Source organism: Piliocolobus tephrosceles, chromosome 17, assembly GCF_002776525.5.
Source record: "Piliocolobus tephrosceles isolate RC106 chromosome 17, ASM277652v3, whole genome shotgun sequence".
Classification (NCBI taxonomy): domain Eukaryota; kingdom Metazoa; phylum Chordata; class Mammalia; order Primates; family Cercopithecidae; genus Piliocolobus; species Piliocolobus tephrosceles.
This window is the reverse complement of record NC_045450.1, coordinates 13,194,613-13,213,833: the sequence shown is the minus strand read 5'-3', so window position 1 is coordinate 13,213,833 and position 19,221 is coordinate 13,194,613. Positions and strand designations below refer to the sequence as shown.

The window sequence follows — 19,221 nt, the reverse complement described above, 5'->3', positions numbered from 1 at the left end:
TTTCAGATGGGAGACTCAGGCCCAGAGGGATCAACTGCATTGTTGGTGTCCTCGTATCTGCTATGAGTGAAAAGGAGAATAAATATCTGGTTTTGCTGATTTCATGATGTCAGAGTGGAAAGACATGTGATGCAGAACCCTGCAGTTCAGGATTTCAGAAAATACTCTGAGTCTTGTTTGGCCAGACCATTTATAGCTTCTGACACCAGAGTTGCTGTGGGTCTGTTGAAGGTTAATTAACTACCTAAGACCTTTAGGGGCTAGTTGAAAAACCTTTCACATTAGATAAAAATCTCTTCTCTCTCCATCCACTTTTTTGGGCTTCCACAAAACAAACACAACTTGTAGGAAAATTGACTTTGTTGGGACCCCAAGGACTATGGATTATCAGAACCAACGAGAAAAAGAACCTCAGGATATTCTAGATGGGAGATGAACACGTGAAGTGTTTGGGGAGGTCATTTGGAGGGACCCTGGAAATTATGGGACCAAGAAACATCTGACAGGTTTGGGAGGGCTAGAAAATGGAAAGACTCATTTTGATAGTGTAGAGAGTAGGGAGGTCTTTGCTCCTGGGCACCCCTGACATTGTAGCAGCCCCTCAGAGGGTGTTATGGGGTGGGCTCACCTACAAAGGAAGGATGGAAACATCTTCTACTATTGCAGAAAAACAAGAGGAAGGCAGGCTAAAAGAACACAGGTTGCACTTGGGAAACAAGACTGTCATGAAACAACAGTAACACATTGAAGGCACCACCCACGCTTATGACATTTTCAGTCCAAAGCAGTTGAAGTTTGGCAGCGGCGGCGGCAACGCGCTGAAGGGAAAGGGATATCAGGGACATACAGTTTATAGAGGACTTGTTTCTGTGGCTGTTTCAGGTCTTAGAGGCAAAACCCAGAAATCAGAGGCTTCTGGATCCTCATCTGATCTCCTGTGGACTTTTCCAGCTGTGGATTTGTCGTTGTTAATGTCAACAAGTCTTCAAGATTTTGGAAGAAAAAAAAAAAACAACCTAATTTGCTGTTTTTATTTGTTTTGTAGTGGGCTTACATTTAAATTCTCTTTTTAAAAAGTTATTCGATACTCTCCGGACCCTCTCGCTGTCATAAAAGTCCATCCCATTTCCACGGTCATGGTCCTTATGGGAGTTCTCTAAAATGTTTTTTTTTGTTTTGTTTTTTTTTCCTTCCCATCATTGTTGGTGGGTTCAGGGTTTATTTATTTTTTGTGAGTCTGAGAGTGTGTTGTTTTTTGCGTTCAATATGGATGATATGAAAAGTACTATAAATAGAATGGTTGGGGTCCAGTTACTGTTTCATGCTCTGTCAAAATTTTACGTCCACGTCACCACTTCTTGGAATTAGAAAAATGCTTCTGATGTGGGCAAATTCCTCCCAGAACAACTCCTCTTCCAGAATGCACTCTTCTCTTGTGTCCTCCCTCATTCTCTTTCCCCACTTCCACCCTGGCTCTCGAACCTAGAAACAGCACGTGGCAAGTAGTGTATGTGCTCAACTGGACAATTTCTCTAAATTGTGCTACTTTTATACTTTGTCATCATGGATTTCAGTTTCAAGTTGGGAGGAAAAGAAAACTCAGCCCCTTGGTTTGGGCATGTGAGTTGGCCACCTTGGTCCTGGAGTGGAAAGAGTGTGCCTCCGTTTCCCCTTTGCTGTATTGCTGAATGTCCACGCTTCAGTCTTTCTCAGCTGCCCGCCGACACGTTATAGGCATGACTTAGGAAAAACGCGACTCCGTGTCCCCAGTAGGTTTAGAGTTGGTTCTTGTTGAGAGTGAGTGTGTGGACGCACGTGTTGGGGAGGACAGGGAGGGTGTGGGCGGGGTTGTTTTTTGCCTCTCTTAGTTTAGTGTGGTCTCCAGGGTGCTCCCTGTGGTGAAAGCTCAGACAGTCACTTCTGTTTTGCTATTGGTGATGAAGTATGGCTGTGGGGGTGGGTAGTGCTGGGGGCGAGTTCCCAAGGGGTCGCTGGAGCCTGTCTCGGCCGTGCCAAGCTTGCCCTTGTTGCCGTAAGCCTGCCGCCGGAGGGACTGCTCGTTGGGGTCCCAGCCCTTAAAGTTGGTGGTAGAGCTGTAGGCCAGGGGATGTGGGGGCATCTTGTTGGTGCGGGACTTCTGTCCATTCTGCTTGGCAGGACCATGCTCAGGGCTGAAGGCCCCGGGCTCGTCCTCCACTCTTACGGGGTGCAAAGGTAGGTTCCCCTTAGCAGCCAGCTCAGCCAGGTGCCGTCGCTTGGTGTAGAAGTCATCATTGACCTTGTCAGCTGCACAGTGGAACAGGTGGATGAAGAAGGGGAAGAAAGAGAAGAGAGAGAGAGAGAGAGAGAGTTAGAGAGATAGACTGACATGTCAACCCAAGAACAGCATAAAGATAGGCCAACAGTCCAAACAAGACACACTAGAAACTCCACCTAGAACAAGACAGAGGGAAGTGCAGCACCATATCCTTTTCACAAACAAAGAGCAGGACCAAGAGGATTAAGGGCATCCCCAAGGGAACCTCTAGACTCCCGAAATAAACACTTTTCTCCCCACAGTCCCACCTACCATTCTGCCATTGTTGGTTTGCCTATGAAATTCCCCTGTTCTTTTTTATTAAAATGATACATTCTCACTAGAGAAAATACTGAACATGTTAAGTGATCTTCCTATCATCTACCAATCATGACAGCCGATAACAACTTTTGGGTGTCTTTTTTTCTGCTTTTTTTTTTTTTTTAAATAAACAGAGTTTAATTTGGGATTTTTCTAGGCTAGTTTGTTTGCCTTTGTTTTTGCTTTTAGCAGGTAAACAGACCTGTATTCACATTCCAACTCTGACACCTGCCAGCAGCTTAACCTTGACTAAATTACTTAACATTTGTCAGCAGCAGCTTCTCCATAAGGAAAGTCATTACAATAGAAAAGTATACTTCATACGTCTGTTTGGAGAGTTAAATGATATCACTTGTGTAAAGTGCTTAGATATTATCCACCACCATTATCATCATCATTATAAATAAGTTTGTTTCTATTTCTCATGTAATGTTCTACGAAGCATTTCTCCATGTTGTTATAAATTATTAATAAACAGGATTTTCATGTGTATGTAGTATTTCATTGAGTGGAACTATCAAAATTAATGAATCCCCCTATTGATGAGTGTTCTAGTTATGCCAATAGTTTGCTATTACAAATAAAGTTGTAATAGCAACTTTTCTTTTCACCTAAACCTCTCTTTGTATTTAGAAGTTTGAATTTAGCATAATTCTAAAAATGTTTTCTTATTTATTTATTATTATTTTTTGAGATAGGATCTTACTCTGCTGCCCAGGCTGGAGTGCAGTGGCACCATCATAGCTCACTACCTCCTAGGCTCAGATGATTCTCCTGAGTAGCTGGGACCACAGGCAAGCACCACCACACTAGGCTAATTTTTGTAATTTTTTGTAGAAATGAGGTTTCACCATGTTGCCCGGGCTGGTCTTGAACTCCTGGGCTCAACCAGTCCTCCCACCTTGGCCTCCCAATGTGCTGGGATTACAGGTGTGAGCCACTGCACCAGGCCTGTTTTCTTAATTTACATCAGGGATTGGCAAACTATGACCCACGGGCCAAATCTGGCCACATCCTTATTTTGTAAACAAAGTTTTGTTGGAAACAAAACCATACCCATTCATTTATGTATAATTCATAGCTGCTTTTGTTCTGATATGGTAGAATTGAGTACTTGTTGAAACTCAATTGACAGAAACTGTGAGGCCTGAAGAGCCTGAGATGTTTACTACCCAATCCTTTTTTAAAACGTTTGCTGACCTTTGATCTGGATTATAAAACACTGAATTATTTGGCCAAAGAGTATAAATATTGTTAAGGCTCTTGACGTATATTGCCAACTCCTCTACAAAAGAGTTTTACCAATTTCCACTCAATTTAACTACACCATCTCCAGCACTCAGTGACTCCTTCGTTCCTTCCTTCCTTCCTTCCTTCCTCCCTCCCTCCCTTCCTCCTTCCTTCCTTCTTCCTCTCTCTCTTTCTTCCTCCCTCCCTCTCTTCCTTCATTTTTACTTCTCTTTCTCTGTCTTTCTTTCTTCTGAGGACTAAGCTCTGATTTTTTCTTATCTTGCCCAAATTTCTGTCTAAGGCGTCTGGGAGTCACACCCTACAAACCATAAATTCTCATCAGATGGGTTTTATTTAACCCTATATATCGTGACTTACTTTCCTATCTGACTCTGGCACAACATTACATGACAAAGAAGAAAATCAAAATATTTTACCCCCAAACATGTTTTTTTGTCGTATTTTGAAATGGCCCTGAAAAGACGTTTTTTTGTGGGGTAAAACCTACATCTGTAAAGAAGCTCTATTATCATAGCTAGATCTTTTTCTTCCAGGCCCTCTCAATCCTGGAGAGATTAACTGAGAGTCTAGCACCTTTTAAAAGTCTGAATAGGAAACATTTGTCATCCATTGTCTCTAAGGGCAGTCACTATAAGACTTCAAAAGAACCCTGGTCTCCATAATCTTTTATCTTCACCTGAACATTTCCTTTCTATCGATCCCAGGTCTTTAGACTCAACCAACTGTCAACCAGAAAATGTTTACATTTACCTATAGCCTTGAAGCTCCCCCTCAATCCCCCACTTCGAATTGTCCCATTTTTCTGGACCAAACCTGCATATTTCTCAAATGTATTTGATTGATTTCTCACACCTCCCTAAAAGGTATAAAACCAAGCTGCAGCCCAACCACCCTGGGCACATGTTCTCAGGACTCCTGAGGGCTGTGTCACAGGTCATGCTCACTCCTATTTGGCTCAGAATAAATCTCTTCAAGTATTTGACAGAGTTTGACTCTTTTCATCGACACTTTCTTTTCTTTTTTTTAAGTTATACTTTAAGTTCTGGGGATACATGTGCAGAACATGCCGGTTTGTTACATAGCTATACATGTGCCATGGTGGTTTGCTGACTCTTTTCTTATGTGATTTTTATTTGACAATTTTATGAGACCTCCTTTTATTTTATTTATTTCTGAATTCTTTTATTATAAGATTATCTACACTTTTAAAATTAATTCATTACCAATAAAATTTTGAACTTTCATCTCTCAGGAGATGAGAAGTATTTGCTCTTTCATCCACATGTCTGGATCTCACAGTGTCACACAGGTGAATTTACATAAAGGTTAAAGAATGCTCGCCTCCCTACTAGAATGTCCACCCCAGCAGGGCAGGAACCATATCTGTTTCTGATTCTCCTTTGCATCTTTGTATCTGATTCTGCTCCTTACAGGGCTCTATGCTTCATTTCTCATTAGATCCTTTCAACAATGAAGGTAGAAAAGATGGGGACTATTACTGCTGCTTGACAAATAAGGAAACTGTCAAGCTCTGGCATATAAAATGATTAAACTAAGGTTACCCAGAGCTAATGGCTGAGCCGGAGTAGAACCTACATTCAATCAACATTATTTGAAAGGCCATAGAGGGAAACCTTTGGTTTCAGGACGGAAACAAAACTATGTCCCCGTTTCTGACTCCGTGTCTATGCTAGACATCATTCATTGATCACAGCACTCTTTCCTGGCTAGCGTGGCCTCCACTCAGACTACTGCCCAAGGCAACACCCCAGGAAGCCACATATTAACTTGCTATGTATAAAATCTAGAACTTTCCTGCAAAAGGCAGGAAGATGGGTTCTAGTCCCAGCTCTAATATTTGAATTTATATCCCTTGTAACGCAAATAGCTCCGACTGATAAAGCCTTTCAACAGAAAGTTCCTCTTTAAATTCTAGGGCTACCTGAAGATATGGAATGTCAAAGCCAAAAGGAATCTTGGAATCTGCTAAGGCTGTGAGGATCACACATTCCTGAAATGTCATAAATTGTTTAAGGTAGCACAAGTTAATATTAGAGCTGGGACTAGAACCCGTCTTCCTGCCTTTTGGAGGAATCCTAGATTTCCAGTGCCATGAAACTTCAATAGAAGAATACTCAAAGTTTCCCCCTTCGATATCAAAATTTATATGTCATTACCTCCTGGATTCACCAGCATCTCTGGCCCAAGGTAGCCATGCCTGAACCCAGCAACACTACTCAGATCTGTTCTTTAGCCTCTTTGTTATCTCTCACATGGGACCACCCACCCCTTAGCCATTTAAGCCAGAAACTTGGGAGCAATGGTTGACTTCACACTCCTCCTCTACTGCAGGACAACTGCCATAGACGTGTGAACCAGAGCAACCCCATCTTGAATAGGGGCTGGGTAAAATGAGGCTGAGACCTACTGGGCTGCATTCCCAGATGGTTAAGGCATTCCAAGTCACAGGATGAGATAGAAGACTGGCACAAGACACAGGTCATAAAGGCTTTGCTGACAAAACAGGTTGCAGTAAAGAAGCTGACCAAAACCCACCAAAACCAAAATGGCCATGGGAGCGACCTCTGGTCGTCCTCACTGCTACACTCCCACCAGCGCCATGACAGTTTACAAATGTCATGGCAATATCAGGAAGTTATCCTGTATGGTTGAAAAAAGGGAGGCATAAATAATCCACCCCTTTTTTTAGCATATCATCAAGAAATAACCATAAAAATGGGCAACCAGCAGCCCTCAGGGCTGCTCTGTCTATGGAGTAGCCATTCTTTTATTCCTCTACTTTCTTACTGAACTTACTTTCACTTTACTCTGTGGACTCACCCTGAATTCTTTCTTGCATGAGATCCAAGAACCCCTCTCTTGGGGTCTAGATCAGAACTCCTTTCCTGTAACTAAGGTGGCCATGCCTGAACCCAGCAAAATTACTCACATCTCACATCTGTTCTTCAGCCTCTTCCTTATCTCTCACATGGGACCACCCACCCCTTAGCCACTTAAGCCAGAAACTTGGGAGCAATGGTTGACTTCATTCTCTTCTTCTCTTGCAGCACAACTGTCAAACCAACGAGTCCTTCCAGCCATATCTAACAAATATTTCTTCAGCTTATTCTCTTTCTCCTACCCTCTTTGAACATTGTTCTCCTTCAGTAACCAAACTGGTCTCCCTGCCTTGTTTCACCTCCTCCAGTCCATTGTCCATGCTGCAGTCTTTGAGCTGTTTGTTCAACCATTTAGTCATTCATCAAACAGGTACCCACCATGTGCTGGACACTTGAAATATGAAGGAGAATCAGAAACAGATGTGGTTCCTGCCCTGCTGGGGTGGGCATTCTGGTAGGGAGGCAGGCATTCATCCAAATCAACCTGCCTTCTTTTCTGTCTCCCCTCTTTCCTTCTTCCACCCACCATGTTCATCGAGTGCCTAGTTTACTACCGGAAAGAGCAACACAAAGGGGCCTTGATCTGATCGGGAGGGAGGTGGTGGTCAAATAATCCCCCAAATTACATAGAAGTATAACTACGGTAAGTGCTATGAAGGGGAGATAACCAGTCATAGTAGTATTTATAACAAGGACCCCTATCTGGTCTAAGAACCACGTGTCTGAGCTGCAGAGTCTACCCCCTTTATTAGCGCCAGGCTCACTGTTACTCATCTTGCAAGACTTAGCTAAGATGTTACCTCCCTCATTCCCTCAGACTTTCTCAGCCACCCCTGCTGTCTCCATCATAACACTGACTATGCTGTTTTATAATTTTCTGTGTTCACATCTGTTTCCCCACTAGACCACGAGTTCTTTGAGAGCAGAAATATCCTTCCATCTCGGTGGCTCAGTAGTTCTCAGTCCTGGCAGTATATGGAAATCTGCCTTTAAAAGTGTTCAGACACCTGGACCCCTTCCCAAACCTATTTAATCAGAATCTCAGAGAGTGTGGCCCAGACATAGAATTTCTAAGTCCCTCAGGTGACTCTAATGTGCAGCCAGGGTTGAGAACCACAGGGATAGCCCCTGCCATTATCACAGTTCCAGCACATAGGAGTTTTTTTTGTTAGAGAGCTAAAGGGAAGTATCCTCCCACCTCACTCCTATTATGCCCAGCTGCCTCTCCCCTCAGGTCACTCTCCCTTCTAGAAAGTCTGACAAGGTCAGATCGCTCCATAATAAGCTCCTCCCCATGGCATTTATCATGACTATCATTTTACACTTTTTTATGCAGTTCATTCATTATCACCCATCTCACTCACAAGTGTTCCAAGAAGACCAGGTATGACTTTTGCCCAGCATTATATAAGCAATGTCCAACCTAGTTCCTGGCAGATACTAAGGACTCAGTAAAAATTGTTTTTTGAGACAGTGTCTCATTCTGTCACCCAGGCTGGAGTGTGGTGGTGCAGTCTTAGCTCACTACAGCCTCTGCCTCCTGGGCTCAAGTGATTCTCCTGTCTCAGTATCCCAAGTAGCTGGGATTCCAGGTGTATGCCATCACGCCTGGCTGATTTTTGTATTTTCAGTAGAGACAGGATTGTGCCATGTTGGTCAGGCTGGTCTCGAACTCCTGACCTGAAGTGATCCACCCACCTTGGCCTCCTGAAGTGCTGGGATTACAGGTGTGAGCCACCACACCTGGCCTCAGTAAATATTTGATGAATGATAATGATAAGAGTAGGAGGAGTGAGAGGATTAGAAAAAATAATGAGTACTAGGTTTAATACCTGGGAGATGAAATAATCTGTACAACAAACCCCCATGACACAAGTTTACCTAGGTAACAAACCTGCATTTGTACCCCTGAACTTAAAAGGTAAAAAAAAATGAGCAAAATACAGTGACAGCATAGAGAATATCAGGACAAGAATAGGGATGGAAGCTGTCTTTTTCATTTTCCTCCCAGTAATCTCTCACTGAAAAATCTCACTCGCCCTCATTATATGCCTTATAATGATCCAGCATCATTCTTTCCCATGTTCCTCTTTCCAGATATCAGACCAGTCTGAGGTCTGCTCTGAGCAAGGGATGCATTCAATGCTTCCTGCTTCTGAGAAACAGACAAAATAAATTGTGAATTAAGCATCCCAGCAGCTTCAATAGGTGATGTCCCCTCAGAAAGTTCTAAAGAAAAGCAGATACAGAGGTATTCAAGTCTGTCCATATCTGTGCAGATGGGGGGAAAATCCCATTGAGAGGAAACACTGAGACCCACATGGAGAATCCACACCATCCTCCTTACCTAATTCTGAGCTATTGCTTGGTGAACCTGGTATTGGGTACTCCCTGGGCACAGAAAGTGTTTGGTACTTGGGGCAAGAGTGGAGTGAACAAGAAAGTCTGCTGGCTCTGGAATGAGACAGATCTGAGTTTATGAGACCTTGGGAACAGCACTTAACCATCAGGTGTGAAATGGGGATAATATTAACCACTCTTGGGTTTATTGTGAACAATGAATTGCATGAGATACACCTGCTACACAGCACAGTTCCTGGAATGTAGTAAATGCTCAATACCTATATTTTATCTATTCCCTGCCTTAAGAAAGAAGCCCTGGATTAAATTCGACAGACATGGTTTGAACACTTACTCTATGGTAGGCAACTTGCTAGGCAAAAAGCAGGCATTCATCCAAACCGAGTTGCCTTCTTTTCTGTCTCCCTTCTTTCCTTTTTCCTCCCACCATGTTTGTTGAGTGCCTAGTTTACTCCATGAAAGGGCACACAAAGGGGCCTTGATCTGATCAGGAGGGAGGTGGTGGTCAGGGAAGCTTTATTGTTTAAGGTAGCACAAGCTAATATTAGAGCTGGGACTTGAACCCATTTCCTGCCTTTTAGAGGAAAGTTCCAGATTTCCAGTGCCATGAAACTTCAGTAGAAAAATACTCTAAGATTCCCCTTTAGACTTCAAAATTTATGTATCTAGTTACCTCCTGGACAGATTCACCAGCATCTCTGACCCAAGGTGGCCATGCCTGAACCCAGCAACATTACTTGGATCTGTTCTTCAGCCTCTTCCTTACCTCTCATGCAGGACCACCCACTCCTTAGCCACTTATGCCAGAAATTTGGGAGCGATGGCTGAATTCATTCTCTTCTTCTCTTGCAGCACAACTGTCAAACCAACAAGTCCTTCCAGCCATATCTAACAAATACTTCCTTAACCTATTCCCTTTCTCCTACCCCCTTTGAACATTGTTCTCCTTCAGTAACCACACTGGCCTCCCTGCCTTGTTTCACCTCCTCCAATCCATTGTCCATGCTGCAGTCTTCGAGCTGTTCGTTCAATCATTTAGTCATTCATCAAACAGGTACCCACCATATGCTGGATACCTGAAATATGAAAGACAATCAGAAACAGAAACAGACATGGTTCCTGCCATCCTGGGATAAACATTCTACTAGGGAGGCAGGCATTCATCCTGCCTCTTGAGAAAGAGCTCTTTAAGCTGAGATCACAAGGTGAAGAGTAACAGAAAGAGCAACCCACATGAGGAAATATGTGGCAAATTGCAAGAATGACCAACATACTTTGCAGCTCTTGCCATCAAGAAGTGGAGTCTATTTCCCCATGCCTTGAATATGCCCTGGCATTATGGTGGGCTTGGACCAGTAGATTCTAGCAACTTCTACTCTAAGGCCCTAAAAATCTGACTCCATGTGAAGAAGGGAGCCACTAGACTTCTGGAGGATGAGAAACCCAAAGGCCAGTAACCCCTGTTCACCACAACCAACCGACTGCTAACTGCAGTATGTTCAGTGAGGCCAGCCTAGACCATCAGCCACCTAACAGCAAAGCCAGATACCAAGAAAACCCAACTGAGAGGAGCCAATCCAGCCCAAACAAGAAGAACTTCCCCATTGTCCCAGAATCATGACCTCAATAAATAGTTGCTATGTGAAGCAACCAAGATTTGGAGTCATTTGTTATGCAGCAGTTAATAACTGATACATGACAGCATTTGCAAAAGCTTTGAGGTGAGAAGGAGCTGAGTAGTTTCAAGAACCTGAAAGGATATCTGAGTTGTAGAGTGAAGAAGGCAAGGGGTCCTCAGGCCATCTAATGTCCTATAGGCAAGATTTTATCATTCATGCCTATTAATTTAACTAACCATTCTCACACCCTAGCCCTCAGGTGTTCTCTTAGAGAAGTGCAGTGTAGGCACTGAACTGGTGCCTGGTACATGAAACTATCGTCCAAAGAGATATATTCAAGATTATTTCAACAAGGAGGTGGTTAGCGGTTAGATGGATGAATCATTTCCATTACCTGGAAGTGCAGTTTTCATGAAACCCTGTTTTCATAATGTTTCTGTTTCCCTCTGGTTTGGAGCCAGGTGAAGGGAAAGAAATGCTTATCTAGCCACTCTTGGCTTTGTGCAGTGTGGCCCCTGTCTCAGTATATTAAAAAGCTCCTTGTGAAAAAAATAACAGATTCATTGAATAGTCTTGCAAGCCCCATTAATAAATGCATTAACCTAATCAGCCCCGGTACCTCGTGGGCAGATGGCTGACAAACCGACCAGAAAACAGATGTGTGAGCCTTTCAACAACACTGGCCCTCTCCCGTTTGATTTTTCTTCATTTACAAAAGAAGAAGAAGAAAGAAAAAGGTGCTTTCCTTCCAATGAACCTAATTGCCTTGAAGAAACTGGGGCTGTAAAATTAAACTATACCTTCCTCCATCTGTCTCTCTGTTAATTAGCAGCAGACACTTGTACAGGTGCGGGGCGGGATGGAGCCTGGCTTCCGTGGAAAGGGAGAACCTCAAGGTAATAACCAGTTTCCAAAACAAGCTGCACATCTGAGGGTCTCAGCAGGCAGCCTCCCACCTACCTCCTTTCCTTGAGGCAAAGATATCTTAGCGGGGGGGTTCCTACCACTCATTCTTGCTTGGTAATCATCTTGGGTCACAGGTGATGGGTTTCACCTGGTAAGCAATGCCCCAACCAAAGCTTTCACATTTCCTCATCGGTTTCTGCCTTTGGCTCAAGGGTATGACAAAAGGCAGCCATTCATCTTCCCATTACACTTAATAAAATCCAAATTCCTTGAAATGGTCCCTGAGGTCTGTTTGACCTGGACTCTGGCTACCTGTGCACCCTCCTCTCCTCCATACCTATTGTCAACCCATCACCGGGTGTGTTCGTTTCTTAAAGCTGCCATCACAAAGTACCACAAACTCGATGGCTTAAAACAACAGAAATACATTCTCTTGCAGCTCCAAAGGCCAGAAGTTGGCTGGGTCATGCTCCCTCTGAAGGCTCCACCAGAGGATCCATTCTTGCCTCTTCTAGTTTCTGGTGGTTGCTGGCAATCCTTGGCACCTCTTGCCTTGGAAGTTACATCATTTCAATCTGTCTTAGGTTTCACGTGGCCATTTTCCGTGTGTGTGTATGTGTCCACATTTCTCCCTTCTTATAAGGATATCAGCCACTGGATTAGGGCCCACATTAATTCAATATATCCTCAACTTGATGACCTCTGCAAAGACTCTATTTCCATGTGCATTCCCAGCCTCAGGTTCCGAGTGGACATGAATTTAGGGGGGTACTATTCCACCATACACGAGATTCCTTTCTGTTCCTGAACACACCAAGCTTGTCACCATCTCAGGGCCTTTGGACCTCATCCCTGCTGTTTCCACTGCTTAAATACTCCTTCCTACCCTCTGGACCTGCGACCAAAGGCTACCACCTGAAAAACCCTCCTAATACCCAAAGACGACACTCCCACCCATGGCTCTGACGACCTCTCCCTATTTTAATATGTTCATAGGCCATATTAATATATAAAGTTACCTTTTTTGGTTACTTGTGTATGCTCTGTCTCTCTTTACCAGAATATAAAGCTCCACTTAGGGCAGAGGTTGTATTTGTTCTGCTCACTGCTTTATCCTCAACATCCAGCCCAGTACCTGGCACACAGAAGGGGTGCAATAATATGCATGTGATGAAAGAAGGAAAGCACTGATGATATTCCAATTCCAATGACAGTCCACAAAATATGAGAAACGGGCAGGATGTTTCATCTCCTGCTCATTCAGTCTGTATCACTGAAGACTGAATGATCTGTTCTTTACAGGGATTGAAGGGCTGGAGCTCGGGTTAAGTGCTTTTATTTCTCAGACAGGCGAACTAGGATCCATCTTCCTGTATGAGAATGTGCAGAGACCTGAATACTCTTTAGGAGACCTAGCTCAGGGGAGGGAGGTAGAATAAAGTCAGGTGAAGGAGGCAGGGATCGATTAAAAAGACTGTTTAGGTATCAGAAGTCTGAGTATCGACAGGGACTTCCTATTTCCCCACTCTCGTCAATGGCAAACTGAGTAATTGCTCACCTTTCTTAAGTGTGTGTTCTATGCTACTGCCTTCACTACCTATTTACATTTGCTACCCCCTTCAATACTCTCAACATCCTAATGAGGTAGGTGTTACCATTGGTCTTATTTTATAAGTGGGAAACTGAGGCTCAGAGCGCTTTGACAGTTTGTCCAAAAAATGGAGCTGAGACTTGAACCCAGGACACCTGGCTCCACTGACTGAATTTATGAGCATCAGACTCAATATTTATAGAGCATTTCACCTGCTGTGTAGAATATTGCAACGTAGGCATTCTACGTTGCCTGCAATGAAAAATGAATATTACTCCTTTGACGGATCTATCTGCAGGAAAATATTCCTTCAAAACTAAAGAATGTGGTGGATGGGGTGAGAGTTATGCAGGGAAAACACTCTTCTTGATTCTTCCTCTCAAAATATCAGGGATTGGGGCAGATGTGTAAATATCATATTCTCAAGAGAAAACATCAAGATGTCACAGCCAAAAGTTTAACAAAGCCCAGAAATTTGCCATCAAGGCAAAATATGTTTATCTTTTTCTTCCTTAAGGTGGGGTAGGAGGGGAGAGCTGGGGGTGATGTGAGACTCCCTGCCAGGTTGGCTACTGCATTACAAGAGGCAGGGATCTAGCATCCTCTGAGTTATGTGGACATTGGCTGGAGTACTGGCTAGTCACAGACAGGAAGTTGGTTTCCTATAACAGGACTGGATTAAATAGAGCTGTAGATTAATGATGGAAGTGAGAACTGAGACTGAGGTTTCTCTTCACCATCACTCCAGTCCAGGCACTCATCAGGAGCTTTGCATGTGTTTTCTCATTCCGTTTGTCCTCTGAACCACTGAGGTTGATGTGGTTTCCTGGGCTTTACATGCCATATCCCACTGATTCCCTCCATGACAATGTAGTGAGATTGTATTTTGAGATTTTAATCAAATTTTCTTGTCCTTGTGCTTCCACTACCCCTTCACTTTTTGTTTTGTTTCGTTTTTGTTTTTTTGAGACTGAGTCTAGCTCTATCGCCTAGGCTGTAGTGCAGTGGTGCAATCTCTGCTCACTGCAATATCCACCTCCTGGATTCAAGCAATTCTCCTGCCGCAGCCTCCCAAGTAGCTGGGTTTACAGGCCCCCACCACCACACCCAGCTAATTTTCATACTTCTAGCAGAGAGGGGGTTTCACCACGTTGGCCAGGCTGATCTCAAACTCCTGACCTTGTGATCCACCTGCCTCAGCCTCCCAAAATGCTGGGATTACAGGCATGAACCACTGCATCCAGTCTATCCCTTCACTTTCAATGATGATATGGTTTGGCTCTGCGTCCCCACCCAAATCTCACCTTGAATTGTAATAATCCCCACATATTGTGGGAGGGACCCAGTGGAAGGTCACTGAATCATGGAGGCGGGCTTTTCCCGTGCTGTGCTCTTCCTTGCCTTCCACCATGATTGTGAGGCCTCCCCAGCCATGTGGAACTGTGAATCCATCAAAACTCTTTCCTTTATAAATTACCCCATCTCAGTCTGTTACACAGCATGAGAAAAGACTGATACAAATGATGACAAAGAACCAATGTGTTGGTTTTGAATTCTACACTAGGTTCTTGAAAGCTAGGGTAGAGCCCCTGTCTTGAAAGACAAGACAAGGAGATCTGGGAATGTTGAGAAGGAAACAGGAGTTAATATGGCTGGGAATTTGAAGGATTCAATGCACCGGTTTTATATGACAGATAACAAAGTTTGGAAGTATGCACATCTCACTCTGCTACCCAGGCTGGAGTGCAGTGGCATGATCAGAGCTCACTACAGCCTTGATCTCCTGGGTTCAAGTGATCCTCCTACCTCAGCCTCCTGAGAATCTAGGACTATAGCCATGCAGCACCATGCCTGGCTATTTTTGTTTTTATTTTTGTAGAAAAGGGGGTCTCACTATGTTGTCCAGGCTTGTCTCAAACTCCTGAGCTCAAGCAATCCTCTGGCCTCAGCCTCCCAAAGTACTGGGATTACAGGCATGAGCCACTGCACCTAGGCATGTCTGACTTTTGTGACCACAAAATCTTCTTTATCATATGGAAGAAAGAGTATAAACTTTGACAGCAGATGGATCTGAATTCAAATCTCTAAGCTTCACCTATAAAATTGAAACTAAAATAACCAGGCCTATGTGACCTGGGGATGGAGAGTATTGAAGAGAATCATGTAGAGTAACTTGCATCCTGAAAAAGGCCAATGTCATTGCCTCATAGCAGGTATTCAAAGGGTAGTAGCTGCTATTTCTGTCATCATCAGAAAATATAATAGATTATAAAATTAGGATAATAAAATATACCTTGTGGAGTGCAGTATAGAAGTAAATGAGACAAGGCTTGTAAAAACTCAGAACGTTATATGCAGTGCATGGTACATTTCCTGAAATGTATATTCCCATCAGAGAAAATGCTGTAGCTGACTGCTACTTATCTCCCAGATCGGATTTATTCTACCTTTTTTTCTTGGACACATGGTCACTCAATTTGGAACTAGATTTACCAGCCTTCTTGGAAGCAACATTTGGCCATGAAACTGATCTCCCACCAATGAAGTAACAGCAAAAGTGATGTGTCCAACTTCTGCTTTACCTGACTTGCTTTAAAAAAAAAAATACTTGTTCTGGGGCTCCTCTCTTTCCTCTTCCCCAGGCCAGAAATATGCAGTGACAGCAACCAACTATAACAATGCAGATGAGGACAAGATGGTAAGAGTCATAGTGCAACAAGCTTGGAGGAACCTGGGTCCCGGAGTGACCACTTGGAGTACAGTGCCCAGCAACCTGGACTATTCTCCTTGGGTCGTGATATGGTTGGGCTGTGTCCCCACCCAAATCTCACCTTGAATTGTAATGATTCCCACGTGTCATGGGAGGGACCTGGTGGGAGGCAATTGAATCATGGGGGTAGGTTTTCCCTGTGCTGTTCTCGTGATAGTGAATAGGTCTAATGAGATCTGACCGTTTTATAATAGGGAGTTCCCCTGCACATGCTCTCTTGCCTGCTGCCATGTAAGACGTGTTTTGCGATCCCCCTGGCCTTCTACCATGATTGTGAGGCCTCCCCAGCCATGTGGAACTGTGAGTCCATTAAACCTCTTTCCTTTATAAATTACCGAGTCTCAGGTATGTCTTTATTAGCAGCATGGAAACAAACTAATACAGGTCTATTACATGAGACAGCTATATCCAAAATAGGCAAATATATAAAGACACAAAATAGGCAAATCATTGCTTGAACCAAGAGTTAGCTGGGAGAGGACTGCTAAGACAGTGAGAGATGGAAAATGTCTACTAATGGTTATAGAGTTTCTTTTTGGGGTGAGGAAAATGTTCTAATATTGACTGTAATGATGGTTGCACAATTCTGTGAACATTTTGAAAACCACTGGATTTTACACTTTATATGGGTGAACTGTATGATAGGTGAATCACATCTCAATAAAGCTGTTAAAAAAAGAAATACTTATTTCTCTTAAGCACGGTATTTGTGGGACCTTTGGGTACTGTGAAACAGCATTTACTTTAACTTATATAGGACCATTTTCTGGGTCTCTGCTTTCTTCTTCTTCACAAGCTGAATTAAAAAGTAAAAGGGAAAGAGTTCATGGTTTTTTTTTTTTTTTTTTTTTTTTTTTTAAAGTGCAGGTATTTCTCTTTTCTTTTGAACTACATGGTATAAAGCTGTGCAGGTTCCAGAGGCTGTCTCAGCAGATAGAAACAAGAAAGGTAGGAAAAAAAGCCTGAGTTTGCTAAGCAGGAGAGGACCAGGGAGGAGATGGGAAGATTTGTCTTTATGGCAAATTAGCTGCATTTCACCTGCCTCCGGGCCTTGCTGCAGAGACACAAGTAGGGGAAGCTGCACATGAACCAGGTCCCAAAGAAGCACGAGGCATCTGGCCCTCCCTCCAGGGCACCATATCATTCCCAAAGCCGTCCTGCTCTAAGACAGAAAACCAGAAAGGGCATCCAGGAGCCTGGCCCTTTTTTAGTCTTAACCCTGAAGGCTCCCGACAGGCGGTGGTACTGTAATTTTTTTTTTCTAAAATCTCATATATAGGCAAACTATCAATCCAAGTGAGGAGGGAGCCTTTGCTAGGGAGAATTCTAACACAGCCCCTGGCCTGGGCTTTGCACCAAAGCTGTCCAGCCTGTACCATGGGCCCCCTTTGTTGTGGCTGCCAGGAGCTCTCTGAAACCTCAGGCCCTTTCTCTCTTCACTTAGGCACTCCTGCTGTACAGTCAACATCTTCTTAAAGGCTACTGGACAAAGGCGGACAGGCTTATGCTCCAGCCATAGCTGACCACAGATCCCCTCCGCCTGATTCCTGTGCAGGGTACTAGATAGAACTGTGTCCACTCACTGCCTTCCTGTGCATTGCTGCTCTGTAGATAGATATTTTATTTTATTTTTTTTTTCAGAAATTCATTGCTTGGTCTGTCTTCCAATCATCCTCCCAGCTGGTGAAATTTCATACAACTGGTGGTTTTCTAAATGAAGCAAATTAAGGGAAAGAATTCTAAGTCCTACTTTGTCACCTTCCTCTTGGCTGTAGTTTCCTGAGACCATGTCAATGTAGATAATTATGAGATTTGGGATCCTATGTTAGATTAAGGCATGAATCAATTCTTTGACCTTCTCCGTATCCACACTCTGTCCCATGTGACTAAGAGATGTTAGCAGACATGAGACATACAGGCATTTGGAGAAGTGCTTTCTGGTTTGAATTTCTCTCTTGCACCTCTGCCACCCTCATGAGACCATGTCTGGGCTGCCTTATTTGAGGATGAGGCACATGGAGCAGAGTCAATTCACCCAAGTTGTTCCAGTTAAAACCAGCCTAGATCAGCCAGCATACAACCAACTCCCAGAAGAGATGGGTGAAATCACCTGAGATAAGAAAAACCTCCCACATCAGCAGAAATCACTGGCATATAGACTCCTGATCTAAATAAATGCTGGACTAAATACATTTTAAGCTGTGAGATTTGAGGTTATTTGTTACACAGTGTTATTGTGGCAGTAGCTGACCGATACAAATACCAATCATTCACTCACCATACTTCCAAGAAGAGCCCCCAGTTTTCATGTGAGATGCATCTCTTTCCTATTCTTTTTTTTTTTTTTTTTTTTTTTTGAGATGGCGTCTCACTCTGTCACCCAGGCTGGAGTGCAATGGTGTGATCTTGGCTCACTGCAACCTCGACCTCCTGGGTTCAAGTGATTCTCCTGCCTCAGCCTCCTGAGTAGCTGAGATTACAGGCACCCACTATCATGCCCAGCTAATTTTCGCATTTTTGTAGAGTTGGGGTTTTACCAACTCTGTTGGCCAGGCTGGTCTTGAACTCCTGATCTCAGGTGATCTGTCCACCTTGGCCTCCCAAAGCCTCTCTCCTATTCTTAATCCATGTGGTTTGGACGTCATATCCCTTCACTTCCCCATGCCCCAGTCATTCTCCATTTCTTTGTCCTCCTACAAATTTGTTTAGAGGTGGGCACATGACAAGGTAAGCTAATCAGAGCAAAGCCTGGGATATTTACTTATAGAGGTCCAGGGGGCAAAAAAGTTTATAGTCTCAAGCTTTCCATTTTTCAGGAGAGGAAACTTTAGCATCTGTTATATACCAAGCTCAAAGACTGCCACATGGATAAACCAATATTGGGTCTAGAATACAGGTTTCCAGACTTCCCTCTGCTTGATTCTCATTTCCCAGTGCCTTTTCAGGAAAGACAAAATTTCCTTTGAACATCTATGCCCAGTTTCATTTAATAATTTATTAACAAAATGTATGTTGAGTGCCTACTGTGTGTAGTGTGGGCGTCATGCAAGATGGCTTTGGAATGAATAGGATCTGGCTGGGTTAGTCTCGGAAGGACACATGGCCAAACTAGTCAAATGTTTATTGCAATCTTGATGCAAGAGCATTTCTGCAAACCAGAGAACCCTCTCTGCGCATTCATTTTATGCCCTATGTATTCCCAAGGA

General features: G+C 43.5%; 1 protein-coding gene across 1 annotated transcript in view; it reads right to left on the bottom strand.

Moving 5' to 3' along the window:
* Nucleotides 1-1,906: 1,906 nt before the first annotated feature.
* The window catches only part of SHISA9 (shisa family member 9), a 334,187-nt gene continuing 316,872 nt past the window's right edge, over nucleotides 1,907-19,221 (bottom strand). The window contains exon 5 of the mRNA XM_023231132.2: nucleotides 1,907-2,286. Coding sequence (XP_023086900.2) covers nucleotides 1,907-2,286 — 380 coding nt within the window. The remainder of the gene's footprint in view (nucleotides 2,287-19,221) is intronic.